This window comes from Dasypus novemcinctus, chromosome 3, assembly GCF_030445035.2.
Source record: "Dasypus novemcinctus isolate mDasNov1 chromosome 3, mDasNov1.1.hap2, whole genome shotgun sequence".
NCBI lineage: Eukaryota > Metazoa > Chordata > Mammalia > Cingulata > Dasypodidae > Dasypus > Dasypus novemcinctus.
This window is the reverse complement of record NC_080675.1, coordinates 27,022,974-27,048,155: the sequence shown is the minus strand read 5'-3', so window position 1 is coordinate 27,048,155 and position 25,182 is coordinate 27,022,974. Positions and strand designations below refer to the sequence as shown.

Below are 25,182 nucleotides of genomic sequence, written 5' to 3'. Positions count from 1 at the left end.
CACACCAAACACGGATATAACAGCACTTCCAGTCCGGTTAACTCCTAACTTCATCGTCCTTCTTATCTCCTCCCATCCCTCTTCCCAGCATGAAGTCTTGTACATCATGAGCATTCAGGAAGTATTGATAGGAATTGTTACAATGAGGCTTAAGAGGGCAGAGGTTGTCTTGGTTTCTTTTCAAGAGTGGCTTAAGCACAAAATGTTTCCTGCTTTTCAGTTTGTAAAGTGCTTTGTCACTTCAGTTGGCTCCCTTCAATGTGGAAAACTCCTGTCCCTATTCTGGAGCTCCTCCATGGCTGAGGGGCGGGAGCAACACCCTCATAAGTAATGAAGGCAGCAAATGCCGGATGCACTCGCTTTCCTCTCCCTCCTCTAGGGCTGTTTTCCCAGGAGGTATTGCTCCTCCCTGCGAGGAAATAGGGAGAATAGGGCAGGGCGTTCATTCTCCATAGAAACCTCATATGGAGTGGGTCGGCCACAGAGTACCTCATAAGTCCTTCAAGTACATTTGCACTTAGGTAGGTTTTTTCTAGAGCTGGTCTGGGTCTTCTTATCCACCTTTTGTTATGTTAAAGTGTTTATGTTATTTGCTGGAAAGTCCATCCACTAATTCAAACATTAATTGAACACGTTTTGTGTGTCAGACATGGTGCCTTGCTCTGGCCACATGCTGGAGTGTAAGAAAGACACAGTGCCTGCCTTCCAGGACCCTACCAGAAGGGAAACCAAAAGTAAAAAATATTTTGAAAAGTCAATAAGAAGTGCCGCAAAGGAAAAACACAGAATGGTTTTAACAAGTGGAGCTAATTTAATGTGGGGTAGGCAAGGCTGAGCAGAGGCCTGGAGGAGGAAGAGGGAGCCTGGTCAAAGGGCAGATGTAGGGAAGGAAGCGCATGAGCTCAGCAGGTTTGAGGAACTGCACACTGTCAGGTGTGATTAGCACATGCACTCCCTGGTTAGCTCTATTACTCTTTTACATGAGTTCAGCTATTTCAGGAAAAAGGACATGAAGGTCTATTCTAAACTTTTAAACAGTGTTGGTGGCTGTTGGAGTTTAATTAGAAGGTTTTAAAAATTGGAGTCAGGGAAATAGTTTTGGTCTTGAAAAGCTCCTGCAGGTCATTGTTTTTGAAGTCCTTGAGGATGGACTCCTGATTCAGTGTCCCTCTTGTGGGATCACAATTAGTAACCCATGTTAAATTCAGAGGAGTTAGCTGGAAGCAAGTCAGCTTCACTCATCTTCACTGAAGATTTCTATCACTAACAATTGATTATTTTCTAACTTCAAAGGCAACTGATGATGCAGAGGAAAACGGATCTGTGCTTGTGGTAGCCTGTCTCCGAGATGGCCACCACGGAGTCCTGCCCTCCCTGTCCGAGAGGTGGGGTCTACCCCACCCCCTTTGGATCTGGGCTGGATTTTCTTTTGTAGATATTAATCCAACTATATCAATAACTACTTTTTAACTTTTTCTTTATTATTATTTTGGGGGGAGGGGCTGGCTTTAAGTATCTTATTGTCCACTATGATGCAGTGGAAATAATGTTGTTAGACTTAGGAGACTGGATCCCAAGACGCCTTGCAGCTCCACCTGGGTTCTTAGAATGCTCTTGGACAGCTCACCCTGAGGGGATTTTGTCCACCCTGAGATCCCAGCATGTGGAGAGGGCACTGTTGGCCAGTATTAGCTGTTGCAGCCAGCCCAGCCCAGGCGCAGACCTGTGGGTAAAGGAGTCGTCTTGGATATTCCGGCCCTGGCCTGGCAGATGCCAAATGAAGGAAAAGGGGCCCAGCTGCATGGCTTCTCATGCCACTTAAGGCACCCCAGTGGAGGCCCCAGACTTGGTGGAGCAGAGACCAGTGACCCTGCATGCCCTAAATGTTGCTTTCATGCCTCTAAAATTCTAAAGCAGCAGCAGATAACCGTAAACACATAAAGCAGTACATGCTAAAGAGAGAACAGCACGTTAACATGGACCAGAACAAAGTTTGCATGTAAATGTGAGAATGTTGTTTGCCTTATTACCCCTCCCTCTTCCCTTTAGCTGTGTTCGCATCTCCATTATAATAAACCTTACCATGTTGCATTAAAGATATAGCATAGCATAGTTAAGAAGTTGGGTTTTCTACTCAAGACAGTCTTTCATTTGAATTCTATAAGACTTACTTATTCTAGCTGTGACCTTCAACAAGTTTTCTTGAGCTCTAAGCCTGTTCCCTTCTCTGCTAAATGGGGATGACCCTACTCATACTCAAATCATGGAATATTTAAGATTAATTTCAATAACGTGAGTAAAGCACTTAGTTTCTGTCACATTGTGCACTAAAATTGACTCACTTGCAATTATAAAACCCGTTTCATTAGTGGTAATAGGTCTAATGGACGGATGCAGTTAAATTTCCTGCAATTAAGTTGGAGTTCCCCCACTTCATAGGACTTTCTTCTGTTTCACTGTTCTAAGACATAAATGTCCGGATTCTTGGTTTACCTTGCAGTGTCTGATAGACCTAATAGACTCTTCTTTGATTTAGCTAAGCCAAGAAATACGGAGAGCATCAGCATCAGTCAGTTGGAGGCTTTATTACTTTTAAGACTCAAAATGAGTGATGACAAACAAGTATCAATTAAACAAACTTAGGGCATCTTCAATTATCTTACTGCTTGCCCTTGAAACAATATATGGGGCTGCTCACAGCTCCAGTAAGAACAGTTCTACTTACATTACTTATTTCATCTAAAGTCAAAAAAGGACTGTAGGGAAAATACTGTGCCATACTCACCTCTCTGTCCTGAATGCAAATTCCTGTGCATTGTGTAAGAAGTCACCAGCCAAAGAATATTCTCCAGAGAGTACGTAAAATAACTTACATGTGAAGATTGATAGAGTTCAACTAAATTCTTTACAAGTACATAAGGGAAACAAGACCAGCTGATGGCAACCCCCTTTTTCCCCAACCAGGATTAGTCTCTATGCATCTTAAAAGATTTCATTTAGAAAAAAGTTCAAAGTTAATCACATTTTCCTAAGAATAACTTATGGGCAAGGCCACGAAGGAAGAGTGGGGAAACCCAGATGGACAAACTCTGAAACCCACAGCTGTGCTTTCACATCTTTAAATAAATGTTTCCAAGCAATGGAGGTTTCTGTTGTTCACATTTAAATCTTGAATTATGTCAAACTCAATGGTCATTTCTTTATTTAGGATGCTTCAATCTCATATCTAATGAGTCTTGAGAACATTTTTTCAATCTTGAGAGCTAATTACCTTGAACAGAGTTCTATTCTGAGGTAGAGAAGAAACTGGATTGAGCAACAGCAACAAAAAAAATACTTATGTGAATGCTCTGAATTCAGCTAACCACATTCTACTCAAATTAACATGAGAAGAAATTCTGTGGGGTTTCTGGAAGTGAGTTTAATACACGTTTAAAAGAAATTAACCCGGACAAAAATAATTTAGCCTCTAGGAAATACAGGTTTTGCTCAAAATGTCACACTACATTTTGGTATAAGGTTGGTAGAATTTTCGGGATTCACTTATAAGGCTGTTCAATCTGATGTCTAAATGGTAGCAGAAATGACAAGAAGAGAAAAATTAAGGCCCACGACATAGTTGGGACCTCCTTTTGAAATGGCAGATTTCAAAGCTCAGTTTTTACTTGCCCATTCATAGAAAATAACTGAAAATTAAAAATCTTACTTTTCCTGTGTTTTCATAGTCTCTACTAGAGAAAATACTTCTAATTTTTCACTTGCATATATATTCATGTATAAGCAAATTTCAAGGTGAATATACCCAATCAAAATTAGTATCCTCAGGGGAGTTAAAGCAGAAAGGCTGTTTCTCATTAGTCATATCCAACCAAGTTGGAGGACTCATTTAATGACTTGCCAGAAAGAGGGTAAGTGGTCAGTAGGCATCACCCAGCTCTGGGTGAATGGTAAAACTGCTTACTTAAAGTTACAGCTCTGACATCTGACTTCCTGCAACATTTATATATAGCCAAGGCCAGAATCTTGACTGGTTGTGCTCCCAGAAGTAAAACCTGAGAAGCAACTACCCATTTGCCACAATCTGCATCATCCAGACTTTTTACCCAAGGACTTGATGCTTCTAAGCTGGAACATTCTATCTCAATTCCCTCTTTAAGTTGGCTGCTAGGGTCAAATTTGTAGCCATTTCTAACATGCATTTTGTGTACAAAGATCATTCCTGCTTTAATATTCTTTATTTCTCCTTAGTCTATTTTATATATATTTACATATAGTTTATTGTGTTGTTTTGTATGCATATTCTTAAGGCCTCAAATACTTTCTGGGACAAGGCAATGCATAAGTAAATTAAACTTTAGATAAGTTATACTATTAATATATTCAGGCTAATGTGAATTATGCTCAATATATATTGCAGGCTGATTCAGGTCACAGATTCCAGAGATAAGAAATGGTAACATTCTTAGCAAATGCACATTTTTCCTAGGGCAATATTTAACTTGGAGGAATTTGAATTTTAGAAGTAAAAAGCAAGTGAAAGATGGGTTAAAATAGTCCCTAATGAATGCTTTTCCAGAGGCTTCTGACATTCCAAAAAGTTCATTAAAAAACTGAAGTATTCACGTTAAAAAAAAGTCTGACTGGAAAGTTTGGCCATGACATATTACAGCATACAGGATAACCAGAGGTGGAATTTTTATTTCACAAGTTTCAAGATACAGTACAAAACGAATCTGTACATCTCTCTATTAACAGGATTTGTGTTTACACAATTATATTACACTCACCAGCCTTTATAATGCATTTTGTTAAATACAAAATTAAATTTACAAAAATGTCTTCCATGGTGTTTTCTTCACAATGCCAGCGGATGGTCTTTTAAAACTTCCTCTTCTATGTATTTAGTGGTTAGATCTTGATCATATCAATGATATGAATTTTTAAAAATCAGAGAATAGTGTCAGACTGTTTGTTAATCCAAACAGGAAAAGCAATGCATGTGAGATGCCTCCCTGCACATACCGGAGAGATCTCATGCACAAAAAATGGGATTTGTACTTGAATAGTCACTCTACAATATCATTTTTACTTGAGATCATTTTAAATTTTTTGAAATGCCAAATGAAAGGAGAAATTTAGCTTTCCAATGAATACTACAAACTTGAAAACCAGCTAATGCCTCAGACTATATGGCATTCAGAAATTTTATATTTCCATGAGACCAATGACTGATGAAAAATGTTTGCATGAAAATGTTTTCTTTTGTTCTGATTATTTCCTGCACATGTTTAGTCATAATATTGTGTAACATATTAAACTAACTTTTACAACAAATACCAGTTGTCATTGGAGCAAAGAGAGTCCACATTGGCATCTTAGGTAAAGGGGATGTTTACCTGAAGTATCTTGTTTTGAAATGTGCATGTGAAATGTAAGTCCAAACCTCTGTAAAGGAAGTTTTCTGCAGATGTAGACATTAGTATATATGATACACCCGAGAAGAGTTGTGGTTTTCATTTACAGGCCTGCATGCACAATTCCAAAACACTGGTTTGAAGAACAAACATGAGGAGCAAGGAAGGGAAGGAAAAACAAAAAGCAAAAAAATCCTATACAAAATACTTAAATTTCCTGGAGGCAACAGCAGTTCCTTAATTAAATAAAGCATCAGATCATCAATAGATCACTGATGAAGTTTCTAAAACTTCCCAATGTACAGAGATAAAAGAGCTTAGAAGAACTCACAAATTATCCTTATAGGCAGGAGAGTAACAAATTCTCAAGAATATAAAGTTTAATGATTCACAAACTAATAGACTAAATACTAAATAATGAATTTTGAAGAAAAAGAAGTCTTTTCATCATTTACCTTTTCTGTACCATTGACTATTAACTGAAACTAAGATAAATCTCCTCTAGAAAAAGAGCAAAATGTTCACGCACAAAAAAAAAACACGCTACCTTTGTAACATAAAATAGAAGCAAAATGCATAGTCTCAAGATTCTGAAACAGTTGGCTAACCAACAGCACAACTGCACAAGAGAACAGAAACTAAAGAGTACTGCTGTCATCATCACCTTCTAAGGCAGAAAGACGGGCTATAAAGGGATCAGGAGAATATGGGCTACTGTGGAGAAATGAAGTCGCACTCTATCTGTTAACTATAAATTCTAACTTTAAAACTCCTGAATCCCTGAGTTAGTTTAATGTCACTGACATTAACTAGCTTTTGTTACTGTCATTTTATTCAAATGGATGCCATTTGATTAGGTAAGTATTGAACATTATTTTAGGAGAAAAGCCAAACTCAGTTCCTTTTTCTTAGGTACCATGTCCCATGAACAAAAAGAAAAAAGGAGCAAAGTATTTTTTGAGACATTCTTTAAGTGAAGTCACAGGAACTAAGTTTATTTTATATATTCAATTCAAACTTCTGGTAACAAATGACCCCAGGGTAAAACAGGAGGTAGAAGCAAACCAAGAAATGAATATTTTTAATAACAGTAAGAAAAAGGATATGACAAGTGGTAAACTAACAGGAAGTTTTGTTATTGCATGAAGAACAAGACTATACTGTCCCATCTAGCCTTAGATGGTGCATACCGTTTTAATGGTTTTTTTTGTCTCGAAGTAATAATGGAGGGAAATAAAGATAGAGAAAAAATGTTGCTCGAGGAAAAATTAGGTAGATGGCAAAGGAAAAAAATGGTCACTGATAGTCATCTTAGAGGTTTTTAAACTTTTAAATAAATTAAAACAGTTCCTGCTACATGAAGTGTGGATTATACTTATTTTGAAGGGTGGGGAGAGGAGGCAGTGGGGAAGACACCAATATATTTTAATAACTGCACTCACATCTCTATCAGCAAGAGATCAAACAAGTCTTCATATTTACAAGAGCTGCCCAAAGCAACACTTTTGAGGACAAAATTTCCTACCTTTCACAGATATATGTTCTTATACATATAGTTCTGTCCATGACCATCTCTTCAAATATGGAAGCAATTTGCTTACCAGGTTCCTTATAATACTCTAAACCAAAAAAATTATGTAATTTCACATTTAAAGCCTTCATGTCCATTATAGATTAACTGAATCTACTTCTAAATACAATCCCAATTTCAAAAACCAAAGTCTTACAACTCTACAGGTAATAAACTCTTCAAGTTTTCTGGCAAATGATGGGTTATAGGAAAAGGGTATACAGGTTAATATAAACAGACTGAGGTCAGTAAGCATAGAAAGCCTGATAGCTGCTAATGCAGTCTCAGATTAGAACAGGCTGGTGAATATCACCATCTGCTAATAAAAAGAAATACAAATTCGGTTTAAGTTTTCTTTTTTGTGTTTATGATATGTGAAGTTCCCATTTTTTTTTGTTTTTTTCCATACCATTTAAAAACCAGACAAATCTGAAGTGTAGTAGCCTTGAATTTCGCAATGTTAACAGTGAGAGGAGGGTGAATATGATAGCTAGGCATGCAGATCTCTTCTACTCTAACAGGAAACTGGCAGAAATAAATACCTGCCTGAACAGTAAAGAGTAGTGTGAATAGACCCTGGCTTTTCTCAACCACTGAATTTAATCAGTCTTTGATTCTTTGTCTGAGTTTTAGTATTATAATGGTAGTCACCATGGGCCATATCTGGGCAATGTTATTTTATATTTAATATCCTGGCAATGTTATTTTATATTAAAGAATTCAGGAGGGTGATCTGTTCTTTGTGCAATAAGATATGCAAAGTAAAATAAATCCTGGGAACAAATGCTTCAACTTTTGGGAAACTGTGTCCATGATCTTGGTATCCCATCCAGAGTTCTTAAATATTGTTTGCTAATTTCTCCCATTTAGTCCATTCTCTAGCTTCCAGACCAAAGCTCTGTATTCTCAAAACAAGCGAACTACAGTGAGTAGATGGGTCAACTTCACGTTTGCTCAAGGAGTCAATTCACAATGTTTTATATATATGCCATTCCAAAGAGAATTAAAATCACCTAAGTAACTTTAACAAGGTCTTTCAATCTCTGAAGGAGAGAAGTATGGTATAAAGTGTGACAAATCTCCAATAATAAGAAAGCTCCCAACCTGCCCTTTAAAAATAACAAATATGCTGAATATGTATACTTGTATGTGGTCTGATAAAACAGTTTCTCAACAGTTCCAAAACACTTTGATGATATCTTTCTTCTTTCTAACTTAAAAGGCAAGTTCTATTTTCAGACTTTGAAACATGTTAAATTTGCAACTAACTGGGTTTCCCTTTTCACATCAATCAGTATTTAGTGTTGTTGACAAGACCTTAAAGATGGTTGAGATAAAAACTTATGCATATTGAGAGAATGACCAAAGGACCCAAGAAAGACAGCTGGGTACAGCAGACATTACTTTGACTGTCTTGCATATGTTTCCAGGAAAAAAAAAGAAAGGAAAGCCACTGAGAGTTGTTATTCCATATGGCACTGAAACGAACATTCAACTCAGTTTAGATAAGAGTTACTTATCCCTGAAAATAAAGGCATCAGATTCTAAGCAGCTTTAAGAATTAAATGCTTCCTCGTGCCTCTTCCAGGAGGTGGCCACTGATCCAAAGTCCTAAATCAAATGCACGTGTTCTCAGCAAACAATGTCCTTGGTTGTCACTGATCAAGGTGGACACAGTGGCTGTTATTGTGGAGGCTGTTGCTCTGGTGGCCCCTCTGGCTGGGGTGGAGCTGGCCGTGGCCCTGGAGGCCTGGGCAGAGGCAGGTCTTGGTGCTGTCTCTGCCTGTAAGCTATAACTGTTCCCAAGAGCAACGCAATGATGGTCATGAGGTAAAGGTCCCACTCAGGTCCTAACAGCTGGTCCATATCAAGATGGGTGAACACATCTCGAATCTTAATGAAAAGAAAATAAAGAAAATAAAGAAAATAAAAATCATTATGATCACTAAAACTTCAGAGAAGGAATTGGAAAAGCTATATCACAAATTAAAGATAAATATAAAACTTATTAAAACACTTAATTATGGAATCCCCTGCAATGGTGTTTTGGGAAAAAAAATTTCAAAAGCCTTTGACACTCAAAAAAAATGTGTCTCATAAATTAAGCTATTATTTTATAATAACTATTACATAGAACATCTAACAGAGTTCCTTTCCATCAGTAATCTAATGCACTAATTTCTAACCATTTTTCACAGGAAATGTTTGGAAGTAACTCTGGAGAGAATGGAAGGCCAAAGGAGCAGTATCTTGGCACACCTAATACCTGTTTGCAGTGACAGCACACAGGCTGAAAAGGTCTGTTCTAATGAAAGCAGGAATATTTCACCAGTTCTCTCATGTACCTGAAGAGGGCAGGAATTAAAATTTAGCCAAATGAATACTACTTTCATATACTTTTAGTTAAGATTTAATTAAAATGCAAAACTAAACACCTGAATTTAAACTTAAAAATTATATCCTTAGTCTATAATTTAAAAAATTTTCTGATGGCTACTTAACCACACAGAAAGTTAACAAGGGTTATGAAATTCGTATTTAAATAAAATTACAAAGACCCACAACATACCTGTAGTTACAAGTGCTAAGTTTTTGGAAAAATTTGGAACTATTAACTACACTCCCCGGGGAGGGACCTGAGATGGGAGATGTGGGGTGGGGGAGGAGGAGACTTGCACTTTTCATTTTGTGCTTTTCTCTACTCTGACTTTTTGACCATCAATACTTAGTGGCCCTTTCTTCTTTTTAAATTCTCAATTGTAATATTTGAGTAGTATAATTATGGGGCATTTTATTGTGTTTCATACTTACAAAAAAACAACAAAGATATAATACAACATACAGATATAATGGTGTATTGTATGAGCAAATCTTTGGACTGTAATAGTTTAATTATTAGTGATAAAAGCTGTAGGGGACAGGGTCTGGAATAGTCCTCTTAGAGAAATAGCAGGCTACTACATAGAAATAGCAGCCCCCTTGCGGCTTTTTTGCTTGCTGTCTGCTTTCTGTGTCCATCTGCTGTGTGTTCTTCTGTGTCTGTATTTATTTTATTTATTCCCCCCACCCCGCCTTGTGGCTTGCTTGCTGTCTGCTCTCTGTCCATTCGCTGTGCATTCTTCTGCGTTTTTGCTTGTCTCCCTTTTTTTTGTTGTGTCACCTTGCTGAGTTGGCTCTCCACAGTGCTTGTGGGTCGGTGGCTCTCTGCAGTGTGCATGGGACCTTGCCTTCACAAGGAGGCCCTGGGACGGGAAGCCAGGGTCTCCCATATGGTAGACGGGAGCCCAACTGATTGAGCCACAGCTGCTTCCCTACACTGTTGATTTTTAATTAAAGGAACAAAGGTTGTTTTAGTTAGCAGAAGGTAAGACTTACCCTGACTCTTGCTATCAAGTAATTATAACAACTTGATACTACAAATGTATAAGCAATTGGGAGGCAAGAATCTGACATCTCCAGCACTCTGGAGCCCTAGATATGGAGGACCTCAGTGCCACAGGCTGGGGTGGCAAAAGTAAGAAGTCAGATTTCTCTTTATAAATGCTAGAGAAGCATACTGCACTTTTACATCTGTGTCACATAGGAAGGAAAGTCCCTTCTTGAATCTAATGCTGAAATGGTATATAAACTTGTTCCAAAAGATACTAACAAAGGTTTGAAGCATCATCCTTTTCTGGTCCTAAATGAAATAAAGTTAAATAGCCCTTGCTTCTACATACATATTAGGGTTTTCAGCGTTAAATCCTGTACCAGTTAATTATTAGGGACAAGCATGTGGGAGATTGAATTATGTATCCCAGCAAAGGCATGATCTTAATCTTAATCCAGGTTCATTCCTGTGGGTGTGAGTGCATGTATAAATAGGACCGTTTGTAGATGTCACTTTTAGTTAAGGTTTGGCCAGCTGAACTGGGGGGTTGCGGTGGTGGTGGTGGTCATTAATCCATACTACTGGAAGACTTATAAAGAGAAGAAATCAAAGTCAGAAAAACATGAGAGGAGCTGCAAGCCAGAAGTTAGTGGAGAAGTGAAAGTGCAGACAAAAGGAAGGGAGCCCACCATATAACACAAGGCAGAGATACAAGCCAAGGAACCTCAAGGATTACTGGCAGGCACCAGAGCACTGCAGACTCCGGGAGAAAGCAAGCCTTGCTGATATCTTGATTTTTAACTTCTTCTGGCCTCAAAATCATGAGCCAATAAATTCCTGTTGTTAAGCCAAAAATCAGTTTGTGGTATTTGTCATAGCAGATAGGCAAATTAAGATATTTTAACTAAAGATATTTTAACTAAAATATAAAAGTAGCAGAACCACAAAACATCTTCCTCTAAGTATTGTTAACTAAAGTTGGTAGGCATGAAGAGAATGGGTAACCCATCTCTTAACTAGCCTCTACCATTAGTCTATTTAAATAATGCAAGCTATTTCTAAAGAACAAAGTTCAGGTGGCATTTTAAACGTATAATTTCTTTTCAGAAGAATCTGAAGTACAACAGGCCTCCACAGTTTCTCAGGTTGTTGTTGTTCTTTTTTCACCCCTTTTCAAAGGACTGATCTGAGTAATTGACAGGCAGTTATATTAGTTAATGTTTATTGAATTTAGTTAACTACTGTTTTAAATTGCCATAAGTTAGTCTCACAATTTCCTTAAAGCAGAAAATATCTTCATCAATGAAAAATGCTTTAAGCATTGGGAATTGTTGTCAAATACTACCTGAAAAGTGTGAGGATGTTGTGTCTATATCCATCACTCACCTGATGAGGTCCTTGCTTACTTCACCCAGCGGGAAGAAGGGGTGACCTGACACTGCAGGGTACCTTCTCCCACCCCACAATTCTTCATGACTGAGAAGGTTACGTTTGTACTTTAATCACACAAAAAGCATGGATCACTTACATTTGTTTCCCGTATGTACTGCAAGAAATAGACAACTCCCAATTTGCAGAGTGCTAGGAAGACTGGTACTTGCGCATCTGGGCTGGCTTCGGCTGCCATGTCATAAAAACGTTTTGCTAGGTGAATATCCTAAAATATAATAAACCAAAATTAATTTTTTTTGGTCAAAATGTGTAAAAGTATATAGTACTTCCTGTATTAGGAAAGCTTATTCTTTCAAGTTTTCATTTTAAAATGCATTTCCCTTATCTAAAGAAAAACCCCAAGTTTTACTTGGGTGAAAATTCTTTATCTGATTTTGCTTAGTTACAAAAAATTTAATTAAAGATTAGAAAATTTAGCTCAATTTTTTCCTATTCAATATCATATTTGCTGTGCAGATGTGCTGGATACAGCCATATAACTCCACATAACACTGTTAACCTGGAGATTGCTAGGGCAAGCTATGTCTCAAGCTATTTTTTTTCCTACCTAAAAATTCAGTTAGTTTAAACAAACTCCTGGTTTCAGTTTAGAGCAATGATCTTCAAATGGGACTCAGGACTGTCCAAGGTGTACTAGTATGGACGGTGTCTCTGTTTTTCATATCCTCAAACTTCCACATGGGAAGATCTAAGAGGGATATGAGAACATGTCTGTGTGCCCAGCAATCTCTCTCCACTTTAAAAAAGGAAGACACATTCCTCACCACCCAGATGCAGTGCTCTGGGGTATAAAAACCTCAGGGGTCAATAAAAGGATAATTTGAAATATTGGTTTTGGAGAAGGCTCTTTTAATGATTAATTATAAAACCATACGGCATCCTGTGTTTCCCTTAGACATATTTCTGTAAAGGGTGAAACATGTCATTATTAATTTTGGCTGAGGCTGGAATGTTCTAAATTCAGATATATGGTAGAATGGGGCAGAGGATGATAGAATGGAATGGTGGGAGCTGTGACAATTATTGTTTAACAACCTCACTTCTTTCATGCCCTACTGACAAAGAATGTTAAAGTCTTAAGAAAGAATTCCATGAGAACATGAGAAAGGATAGACACTAAAACAACTATTTTCATGCATGTAAATGTAAGAAGTTACTTTCAGCTATCCCTTATACCTGCTCCCTAGAAGTATCAAAAGTTAAAAAGTACCTTCAAACAATAAAGTTAACAGTATGACTAATGTTTCTGATGTCTAAAAAAATATAACTGAATTATTCATTTTTGGACTGCTACAATTTTTAAGATCATAGATCAAACATGGTAACATGGACTATTTGTGGATGACTTAATAGGGTAATGAAAACCTATCAAATATATCCTAAATTATTTATTCCAATTATAGCCAATCCTCATCTTATTAAGTTTAATATTTTCCAGCTATGCTAGATGCAGGTTTGATTAGTTTATAGCAATATATATGTCACTTTTATTTAAAAAATAGGAAAAAAGTAGGAAAAGGTGATTATGATGTTTTACAAAATTTAATGGAATTATTCTTATATTTGTATGTGATTAATTATTCTCAAAAGCTGAACTCCAGAGTTCCCCCACACTGTTTTCAAAAGAGTTCTATGCCTTTTATCATGATGTCTGGTCACAAGAATTTAAAATTTTAGCTATATATTTTTATCTAAAACTAAATTGACATAATACTCAAGAGACAAGAGAACCACTAGTATAAACATAATACTCAAGAGACAAGAGAATCACTGGTATAAATAAGATTCCTGATGTGAGAAATTTTGCATTTTAAGAAAATTAAAGTACACAAGAAATTAGGAAGTATACTGATGTTTTTATTTTGAGGAAGAGGAAGTCTTTTCTGACTCAAAAAGTACTGCATGATAATTACATAATTCACATAAATGTTGTCACTGAGGCCTGTGCAAAATGATCCAACCATTTAGATAACTATAAGGAGTCACTTAGGGGCTATTTAATTCTTTCCCTTGTACCTGTCCTTTAACGCCCACTTACAAAGGAAGCAGGTATATATGTTTACTTTTCAAAATTAAGTTTCCATTCTCGACTCCTTGCCTATCTTTGTCCATTTGGATCCTTTTTCCCCATATAGATATTTGAGGTTATACAATATGCTCTTCTGACTCCTTAAATAGCCCCTTTTGGTCCAACATTGTATAGTCATCTAAAACCCCTTTTTGTGTTTCGCAGTCTTAGAATTGATGTAGCTGAAAGGAATTCTAGATATTACTGCCCACTGTAAAGGTAGGCTGGGAAAAGGGGTGGGTATCAATCAGGAGATAGCCACCTGTGCTGTCAGGAGAATTAAGACATTTTTCAAATCTTGTTTTCTATATCAACTACAGAATGAAGGCACTGCATTAAATTTGATCAGTTCTTGTTAAGTGATTCAAGTAACTTTGCTCAGTATGTCAAAAGGATAAATTATAAATGACTTATTCTATAAGCAAAGTACTACATAAAGAGAAAACATTGAAACATTGTTCAAAACACTACCAGAAATAATATGTACTGCGTCTTGGGAAAAGATGCCAAGTAATTGAAATCTGTTTCTTAAATCTTTTTTCCTGCATTAGTTTTTCACAATACAAAGTTACAATTTTAAATGAATGAACTTTTAATTCTGATTAAATTCTGATTAAAGTGAAAAAAAAAACTGAATTGAGAGATGAGAAAAGAACATAATTTTCTTACCTTATAACCTATTCAAAACACAGATTATATAGTTATTTTAATCTTGATTGCTTTTATATATTATTACTAGAACTGTCCCATAAATACCATAACTTCCATGTGATCCTTGTATTAGTCCTCAAACACATATTAAACTTCATTTAAATTAAAAAATGAAGTCAGACTTTCTGACAGAAATGAAGTCTGATCTGGCCAAAGCTACAATCAACAGCAGCTTTGATAAATATGTTACATGACAGAGATCTTTCATAGACTGAATGCACTGAGCCTGAAATTCTAAGCTTTGGATAAAATTATAGTTATTTAATATTAATAATTAATATTTCAAATATTAGGGTAAACTTAAAATATAAAAATTTACATTTTGAAATTAAAACAAAATTACTATTTAAAAGTGACAAAACAAAAAAATACTTGCTAAAAAATACTACACTAGAAAATGCATATTGAAATTAAGAACAGTCCCTGTAACCTTTGAGCACATGAGCTTAATTAATGCCTCTTAAGTTACAAAGCAAGAGGTAGAATTAATAATCAATTGATAATTCTTGTTGATATTCTTCTCAGAAACTGAGAAAATGAACAACTCCAATGATCAAGGAACACATCCCTTTTCAAATCTTCAGTTTCCAATTCTGTTTTCAACAAAACTGAAGGGGGACCTAATTAAGGGGTCAGCTGACAGAGCATGATAATTAAAATAGAATTAAATGATTTTTAAGGATAGATCATCCTGAGTTTTTGGCATATAACTCCAAAGCAGTTTAAAAAAATTAAGTGATCTGGCTATAATAAAACTCCTTCCCAAATATTTATGTGAACAAGGTTCCAGTCATACACCTATAAAAATGACTAAAAGAATTAATGCTAAATCCGCTTGATGACAAAAACTCATTTTTAAAAAGTTTTCCATTATCTCATTAAAAATGCATTTTCAATAACACAAAAATAAGATTTTATTAATATTCATATCATTATTTGATCAACAGTATATTACTACATGACCAGCTGTGACTGAAAATCCTCAAAAATTTTCCTTAACACTTAGAGTCTTATGATCACAGAAAATAAAATCCAAAATTTGAATTACACACTTTTGTTTCATATAGGCAGGAAAGAACAATCAATAAAAGACCTAAGTGTTAAAACATCATTGATAGCATGAAATTCTGTGGGAATAGTTGACTGGATATATAAATTCAGTAAGAAAAGGAAAAGACACAATTTTCAAAATTAAAGAGGATTGTAGAAAGATAGTGAGGTAGGAAGCTCCAAGAATCAGTCCCTTCACCAAAAATAAAAACAAAAAAACACAGGAAAAAAAACCCAAAAAACCTACTGATTTGGCAAGAACTACATGAATCAAGTATTCTGAAATGCCAGAGTCTAGTGGGACACTGTGCTGCATCCAGGGAAGAGCTGGAGGAAGAGGATGGTAAATTGTGTAGCTTTTACTCTCTCTGCAGCAGCCATTGCCAGCTTCCCTCAGTTTTGTGGAAGGCAGCAGTGGAGTCTATAGTCCTGGCACCTGGTATAGCTGGCTAGTGCCAGGGTGGGATATAAAGACCCAGTTCTTCAAAATCTGGGGTTGTGTAGTCTGATGGCTAATCACTGCTTTTGATCAGCTATTGCTGATCACTGGGGGCTGGTATGAGGGCAGTTATTGTTCTAACCCCCCACTGGCAAATGCAGAAGAGGAGTCTTAAGCACAGTACCTTCCTCAAACCTACAGAAAACAGTTAAAAGGGATGCTGGGCAAGTGCAGAGTCAAGAAAAATGCAGTACAAATGTATTCAAGTATTCATGGGGCATTGTGGTGGGTAGAGATCCGCACAATAATGGAAAGAATATAAAATTCCCATCCTGGGGAGCTCTGCCACATTCTCTAATGGGACAGCAACAAGTCCCTGAGTACAGGGGTAGTGCCTAGTGAAGGACGATGGATCATCACAATGGGCACTTGATATTGATGACTGTACTTATGAACCTTTTCTTGTGAAATTGAAACTTAGCTTAGTATTGTATATTGCCTAAGTAAGAGTTACCTCCTGAAAGCCTCTTTGTTGCTCAAATGTGGCCTCTGTCTAAGCCAAACTCAGCATATAAATGAGTTATCTTCTCCCTTGTGTGGGACATGACTCCCAGGGATGAGCCTCCATGGCACCAAGGAATTATTACCAAGTGCCAACTAGCAATGTATCTGGAAAAAGACCTTGACCAAAAGGGGGAGATGGTAAACATAAATGAGTTTTAATGGCTAAAAGATTTCAAAGTTATAGGAACCTCTTACATTTTTTGAATGTAACATTAAAAAAAAAAATTTAAAGTGAATCAGGAGGCCATTCCAGAGGTTATGCTTATGCACACATCTCAGCAGGATCTCACTGACTGCCAGAGCAAATAGTGCCTCAAATAGTGGGGCTCCTGAGAACTCAAGAGACATCCTGAAACTATAATGCAGGGCAGACTGCTCAGGATTCTTCACCCTGTCAGAGGGCCTTACTTTGGAATTTATGCTCCCCAGTGTTACACAGTTAGACTCATTTATAGGTTCTTTACACCTTGCTCTTCTGTCCATTTTACTTGAACCTATAACTAGCACTATACTTGATAAATGTATATCCCAGAGACTTAAATCCTTGTGTCCATGTGCCAGTTGAGCCCTAAATTTTTTTTTTAAAGATTTATTTATTTCCCTTCCCCCCACCCCCATCCTGGTTGTCTGTTTTCTGTGTCTATTTGCTGTGTCTTCTTTGTCCACTTCTGTTGTTGTCAGCGGCAAGGGAATCTATGTTTCTTTTTGTTGAGTAATCTTGTGTCAGGTCTCCGTGTGTGCGGCGCCATTCCTGGGCAGGCTGCACTTTCTTTCGCGCTGGGCAGCTCTCCTTATGGGGCACACTCCTTGCACGTGGGGCTCCCCTACGCGGGGGACACACCTGCATGGTGCGGCTCTCCTTGCGTGCATCAGCAATGCGCACGGGCCAGCTGCACACAGGTCAAGGAGGCCCGGGGTTTGAACCATGGACCTCCCATGTGGTAGACGGACGCCCTAACCACTGGGCCAAGTCTGCCGCCGAGCCCTGAATTTCAGCAGAGTTGTAATACCTATTCTATCAGTTCACTGGATTCATCCAGGACAACTAACAAGGAGATGATGATAGATAACGTCCATTCCAAGGAACAGAGTGTGTTTGCAACTGCAAGGAAGATATTTTCATCCATCTGCCCCATGGGATCAAGCTCCCTCTGAGTTAGAAGCAGAGTGTGCATCACTATCCCAAGGTCCTCAAGACTAGGGAATTAACAATGAACTAAAGTAGTCTTATTATTTTTCCACTATAGACTTATTGTTATTCTAGCAATGGAAGAACTTTTACCATTAGTGTGCAGGCAGTGGCCACTGGAGTTTCTGAGGGGAGGGAAAAGAGAAGAACATGTTTAATAGGGGGGCATTTTCAGGACATTGGAATTGTCCTGCATGATGTTGCAATGACAGATACAGACCATTATATATTTTGTCATAACTTACAAAACTGTGCAGGACAGAGTATAAAGTATAATGTAAACTACAGTCTACAGCTAGTGGCACTGTTTCAATAAGTGTTCATCAATTGTAACAAATGTACCACACTGATGAGGGATGTTGCTGACATGGGAAAGTGTGGGAGAGGGAGGGGGTGGGGCATATGGGAATCCCTCATATTATTTTTTATGTAACATTTATGTAATCTAAAACTTCTTTAAAAATAAAAAAAAATGTAAAAGTATATAGAAGATCTAGACAGAAGATCAACAAGGAAATGCAAGACTTGAACAATACTCTAAGCCAACTAGCTATAATAAACAGGTGGGTGTATATGTGTGTGTATATATAAACACTTCATCCAACAGCAGCAGAGTACGCATTCTTCTCCAGTGCACATGGGTTATTCTCCAGAACAGACCATTTGTTAGGTCACAAACCAGGTCTCGGTAAATTTTTAAAAAATATTGAAATCATACAATGCACCTTCTCAACCATAAAGGAAAGAAGCTAAAAATAAAAGAGTGAAAATTGGAAAATGTACAAATGTGTAGAAATTAAACATTCTTTTAACTAACCAATGGGTCAAAGAAGAAATCACAAGAGAATGAGAAACTATCTTGAGGCAAATGAAAATGAAAACATAACACATCAAAACCTATGGGATGCAGGAAAGGCAGGACTGAGAGGGAAATTTATAGCTCTAAATGATTACATTAAAAAAGGAAGAAAGATCTCCCACCAGAGACCTAACTTTACAGCTTGAGAATCTGATAAATAAGAGTACACTATACTCAAATCAAGTAGAAAGAAGGAAATAACAAAGGTGAGACTGTAAATAAATTGAGAATAAAAAACAATAGTGAGAATCAAATCTAAAAGTTGGTTCTTTGAACAAAATAAAAATCAACAAGCCCTTAAGTAGGCTGAAAAAGAAAAAAGAAATGAAAGGGGGGACATTACTAGACTCCACAGAAATAATAACAATCATATGCCAACAAATTAGAAAACCTAGATGAAAGGAACACATTCCTTGAAACACACAAACTACACTGACTCAAGAAAAAATAGATCCCAACAAAACCAATAACTAGTAAAGAGACTGAATCAGTAATCAAAACTTTCTAAAAAAGAAAAGCCCAGACCAGACGGTTTCATGGCTTCATTGGTATATTTTATCAAACATTCCATGAAGAATAAACACCAATCTTGTTCAATCTCTCCAAAAAAATTAAGAGGGAATACTCCCTAACTCATTCTATGAGGCCAACATCACCCTAATACCAAAGCCAAGTAAAGATAAAAGAAAAGAAAATTACTGACTGTTTCAGTTTGCTAGGCTGCTGAAAGCAGATACCATAAAATGAGTTGGTTTTAATATGGAAATTTATTAGCTTATGAGCTTCCCGTTTTGAGGCCATGAAAATGTCCAAATCAAGGCATTATTAAGACAATGCTTTCTTCCCTAAAATTGACTGCCACTGATGCTTGGGTCCTCTGTCATATGGCAAGGCACATGGCAGTATGTTGCTCATTCCCTCCTTTTCCAGGTTTCATTGCTTTCAGTTTCTTGCTTCTGTGGCTTTCTCTATCTGTCTCAATTGTATTCTCTTATAAAGAACTCCAATAAGAGGATTAAGCCCCATCCTGAATGTGGTGGGTCACATCTTAACTAAAGTAGCCTTATCAAAAGATTGTATTTGCAATGGGATCACACCCACAGAAATGGATTAGCTTTAAGAACATGATATTGTGGGGTACATACAGATCCAAACCACCACACGGACCAATATCATTTATGAACACAGGGAAAAAAATCTTCAATAAAATACTAACAAACCAAATCCAATAGCACAGTAAAAGAATTGTAGACCAAGATTTAGTGGTATTTATTCCAGGCATGCAAAGATGGTCCAACGTAAGAAAACCAATTAATGTGATGCCACATTAACAGAAAAAAGGAAAAAAACCCACATGATCACCTTAATTGATGCAAAAAAGGCATGTCAAACCCAGCACCCCTTATTGATAGAAATACTTAGAAGATTAGGAATAGAAGGAAACTTCCTCAATGTGATAAGGAGCATATATGAAAAACCCACAGCTAATACCATATTCAGCAGTGAAGACTGAAAGCTTTCCTTCTAAGATAAGGAACAGGACAAGGATGCCCACTGTCAAGTTATTCGACATTGTACTGGATGTTCTAGCCAGAGCAATTAGACAAGAAAAAGGATTTAAAAACATCTGAATTGAAAAGGAAGAAACAAAACTTTTCCTATTTGCAGACAACATGACTCTATACACATAGAAACTTACTGGATCACTTGTAGATTCACTACAAACTTACTAGATCTAATAAATGAATTAAGCAAAGTGATGGGGTCTAAGATAAACATGCAAAAACATATAGTGATTCTATATACCATAATGAACAATCTGAAGAGGAAATTAAGAAGAAAATTCCATTTACAATAGCAACTAAAAAAAACCCATCTAGGATAAATACACCTGTGGATATAAGGGACTTATACATGGAAAACTACAAAACATGGCTAAAAGAAATCAAAGAATAAATAAACTGAAGGACATTCCATGCTCATGGATTAGAAGACTAAATACTGTCAAGATGTTAACTCTACCCAAAGTGATTTATAGATTCAACACAACCTCAATCAAAAAACTGCAAAAGCCTTCTTTGCAGAAATGAAAAAGTCAATCATGAAATATATATGGAAGCATACAGGGTCCTGAATAACCAAAACTGAAAAGAGCACTCACTCTTCCTGATCTTCAAGCATATTACAAAGCCACAAACGGCATGGTACTGGCATAAGGACATATATAAAGAGTAATGGCATTGAATTGAGAGTTCAGAAATAGACCCACACATACATCAATGATCAATTGATTTTTGACAAGATTACCAAGTCCTCCCAATTGGGAAAGAATAGTCTTCAAAAAATAGTGCTGGGAAAACTGGATGTTTAAATGCAAAAGAATGAAGATGGAGCTCTACCTCACACCATAAACAAAAACCAACTCAAAATGTATTGGAGCTAAACAGAAGAACCAGGACTATTAAACTCCTAGAAGAAAATGTATGGAAGCATCTGCTGGACCTGGTATTAGGCAATGAACTTTACACCAAAAGCATGAGCAAAAAAAGAAATAAAATTGATATATAGCTAAAGACCTCATCAAAATGAAAAACATTTTTTATCAAAGGACCTTATCATGAAAATAAAAAGACAACCTATAGAATGGGAGAAAATATTTGGAAACCACGTATCTAAAAAGGTTTATAATACCCAGAACATGGAAAGAAATCCTTCAACTCAACAAAAAGACAAGCAACTCAATTAAAAAATAGGCAGAAGACTTGAATAGAGATTTCTCCAAAGAAGATATAGAAATGGTCAAAAAGCAAATTAAGAGATGCTTAACATCATCAGCCATTAGGAAAATGCTTACCAAAACCACAATGATGTTACACTTCACAACCACCAGAATGGCTATAGTTTAAAAAATGGAAAATAAGTGTTACAGAGAATGTGAAGAAACCAACATTCATTGCAAGTGGCAATTTAAAACAATACAGCTGCTATGACAGTTTGACAATTCTTCAGGATATATGATCCAGCAATACCACTTCTAGGTATATATACAAAAAAACTTAAAGTAGAGACTCAAATAGTTATTTGTATACTCATGCTCATAGTGGCATTATTCAAAATTGCCAAAAGACAGAAGCAACCCAATTATCTATGAGCTGATAAGTAGATAAACAAAATGTGGAATATACATACAATGGAATAATACTCAGTTGTGAAAAGGAATGAAGTTTTAACACATGTGACAGACTGGATGAACTTTGAAGACAACATTTTAAGTGAGATAAACCAGACACTAAAGGACAAATATTGTATGATCTCACTGTTATGAAAAAGAATATGCAAATTCATAGAGTAGAAACTGGAATACAGGTTAACAGGGGCAAGGTGGGAGTAGGGAATGGGGAGTTAATGTTTCATTAGCACAAAATTCCTGTTTGGGGTGATGGAAAAGTTTTGGAAATGGATGGCTGTGGTAGTTGCACAACATTGTGAATTTAATTATCTGAAATATATAATCTGAATGTGGTTAAAAGGGGAAATTGATAAGTTACTAAAATAAAAATTTATAAAGAACACACACCATAGGGCTGTTCAAACAGTGAGCCCTAATGCAAACAATGGACTATAGTTAATAGTACAATTATAATATTCTTTTATCAACAGTAACAAAAGTAACACACTAATTCAACAAGTTAAAAATATCAGTGGGTGTATGAGAAGTATTTTCTGCACGATTTTTCTGTAAACCTACAACTTCTTAAAAATGATAAAGAATTTGCTCGTGTTTTTTTTTTTTAAATAAGAATGGTCAGAATCAAATTATTTTGTTACTTAGATGCCACTGGATATATTTTAAAGAAATTTAATCATTTATTCTTTTTAAATGTTGAAATTTAAATATGCTAGAATTTAGACTCTTTGAAAGTTATGATGGAAAATTTAAGTGTCAACTTAAAATGTGAAGGGTGTGCATAGTGTTGCAAAATTCTTCTGAGGGCACACAGGCAAAAATTTAAGACCATGGGTCTAGAAAATGTTAAGACTTCTTTTAGGAAGGTGTAAGTATCAGAAATAAGTTTCAGTAGCTTATAATTCATTCTCAAAATGATTTAGAAATAGCATTTGGCTTAAGATGTATAGAGAGTTTCTCAAAGAGGACGTTATTAATTGGAGCAGTACTGCATTTCCATTTTCATGAGTTTGCTTTAGCTCGATATCCTAAATATAACAGTATGGATATTAATATATGCGTGGACAGCAAGATGAGCAAGATGCAATGGCAGTCTTCTGAAAAATTACAAAACCATCTTATAATGTTATGGCTTAAAATCTGAATGTGTTCCAAAGAAAGCCTGCTTTGTATTAAAAAAATGCAGCTGCTTCCCCCCAAATCACAAGTCTATTATTAAAAAATCTGTTTTGAAGCCAAACTCACCTGTTTAATGCCTAGTCCTTTCTCATGCATATATCCCAGATTAAACATAGCTTGCGCACTGTGTTGTTGCTCAGATGCTAGACGATAATGAATAAATGCAGTTTCATAATCTACATCAGTGCCGAATCCATAGAAATGGTAGTCTCCAAGCTTAATTCTAGCCACAGTATAACCTTAAAAGAAAGTTAAATACAAAACTGCCAATAAAGTGTTTAAATGATACCAAAAGGTTATTTCTCCTCCTGCCAACATGCTTACATAAAACAAAGAACTTTATAGCAAATCCCTCAGCTGTGCTATAAATTCAGTAAAAATTTAAAGCAGAAGTGTAGCTTTTCTGCAGAAGCCTTTGTAGTAGTTAGGGAGAGGTAAAATGTCAGTAGTACTCCCTATTTCATTCAAAATACTCTTCAAATGATCATTTTCTACTTCCATCATGCCTTTCATATTTTTACAACAGTTCGGTTTGACCACTGTGCAGGCTGGAGAAAAGACAGGTAGATATTAATGCTGATAGGGGTATGTGTGAGAAATATTTGAAAGAAAAAGATTAGGGAAAAGTTAGAGTTCTTTTGAGTTTTAGGCTGATATTTTATTATATGCTCTACTCCAGATCCATTTTATACCGTATTAACCTCAAACTAAAAACCAAAGAGCAAACCACAGTGTGACTATAAATGTCCAATACAAAGACTTTGTAATTCAATATAGAACCCTGGAACAGAACTTCTATTTCAATAAGTACCAATCATGGCACAAACATATTAAGCAATAGTTACTACCCCTGTTTAATTTCAAGGTAATGAATGGCATTGTTTATTCTTCATAGGGAGATTAAAAAAAAACAATTCAGAGAGGTCCCCAGATGAAACTCTTATCCTAGAATTAAACCCTCACCTTGAGAGGCAGCCCTGTTCCAGTGCAGCAGAGCTCTGGGATAAGTTTCATTCTCTCCTACAATGGTTGCTTCTCCTACAGTAAAGAAAGGAAATACAAGTCAGACAACATTTACAGTAATGCACTAGACTTTTAGGCTTCATTTGTCAACTAGGGTGGATAAATGGAGCACAATTTAAACACGAATTAGAATAAAACAAGTATTACATTAAACAAGTATTAAAATTAAATGAGTAACAGAATACTGAGTTCAAAGAAATCCCTGGATTCAGGACAGCATAATTTCTGAAACATGTTTTATCCACAGAACCAGCAATGAAACTAATTAACAAACTACTTCTTAAGGATAGACATATTGCTGAAAAAAAATCCCCAATGTTTTCTTGTCCTCTGTATTCTTAAAAATGTATTTATTGAAAGCAGGTAATGTTACGGTAAGTGTCAAGTCTATTCCTATTGTCAATTCTATAACACTAACTTTGATGGCTTAGAGATCTGAGGTAAAATAAAAGTGGAAAACCTTGCATTTGCAAACATAAGGAAGGTTTCTTTGTGGTCCTTCTTTTCAACAGATTAATCTGATGTGAACCCTTGTAATCCAAATCTAAAGCAAGACTCAGCTCAACCTTACTCTGATCAAGAATGAAAGCCGCATTGCTCTGTGCCACCTCATAGCCTTGTTCAGCCAGCAGGAGGTACTGGATCACTGCAGCATTGTAGTCGCCATCTTTATAGCTGTTATAGGCAGTCATAAGCCTCTCAGACCAGCGGCCTCGTTCACATACATTCTTAAACAGCTGTGAGTGGGGAAAGAAATAAAATGAAAAATAAGAAGTGGAAATCTATATTAGAAAATAATGTTTGCACTTTGGCTATATGTGATTCTTAAGCTTGCTCTTTGAATCTTTGGCAGCTGTATTAAATCTACACAAAGGTTTGAGATGTTTGAAGCTTTTACTTAGTCTTTAGAAAACAACAGGTTCATAAAATAAGAGCAAACCATTATATACTGTTCACTCTGTGCCAAGCAGGCACTATTCTAGTGATATACGTATATTAACTCATTTTTAATCCTCACAATAGCCCTATGAGGTAAGTCCTATTAATAACCCCATTTTATAAGTGAGGAAACTAAAGCACAGAGGAGTTTAGAAACTCTTCTAAGTA

General features: G+C 36.3%; 1 protein-coding gene across 1 annotated transcript in view; it reads right to left on the bottom strand.

Moving 5' to 3' along the window:
* Nucleotides 1-4,678: 4,678 nt before the first annotated feature.
* The window catches only part of SEL1L (SEL1L adaptor subunit of SYVN1 ubiquitin ligase), an 82,855-nt gene continuing 62,351 nt past the window's right edge, over nucleotides 4,679-25,182 (bottom strand). Inside the window, exons 17-21 of the mRNA XM_058292790.2 lie at nucleotides 24,647-24,812; nucleotides 24,016-24,090; nucleotides 23,119-23,291; nucleotides 11,883-12,011; nucleotides 4,679-8,877 (exon numbers count right to left, since the gene is read on the bottom strand). Coding sequence (XP_058148773.1) covers nucleotides 8,668-8,877; nucleotides 11,883-12,011; nucleotides 23,119-23,291; nucleotides 24,016-24,090; nucleotides 24,647-24,812 — 753 coding nt within the window. The 3' untranslated portion in view covers nucleotides 4,679-8,667. The remainder of the gene's footprint in view (nucleotides 8,878-11,882; nucleotides 12,012-23,118; nucleotides 23,292-24,015; nucleotides 24,091-24,646; nucleotides 24,813-25,182) is intronic.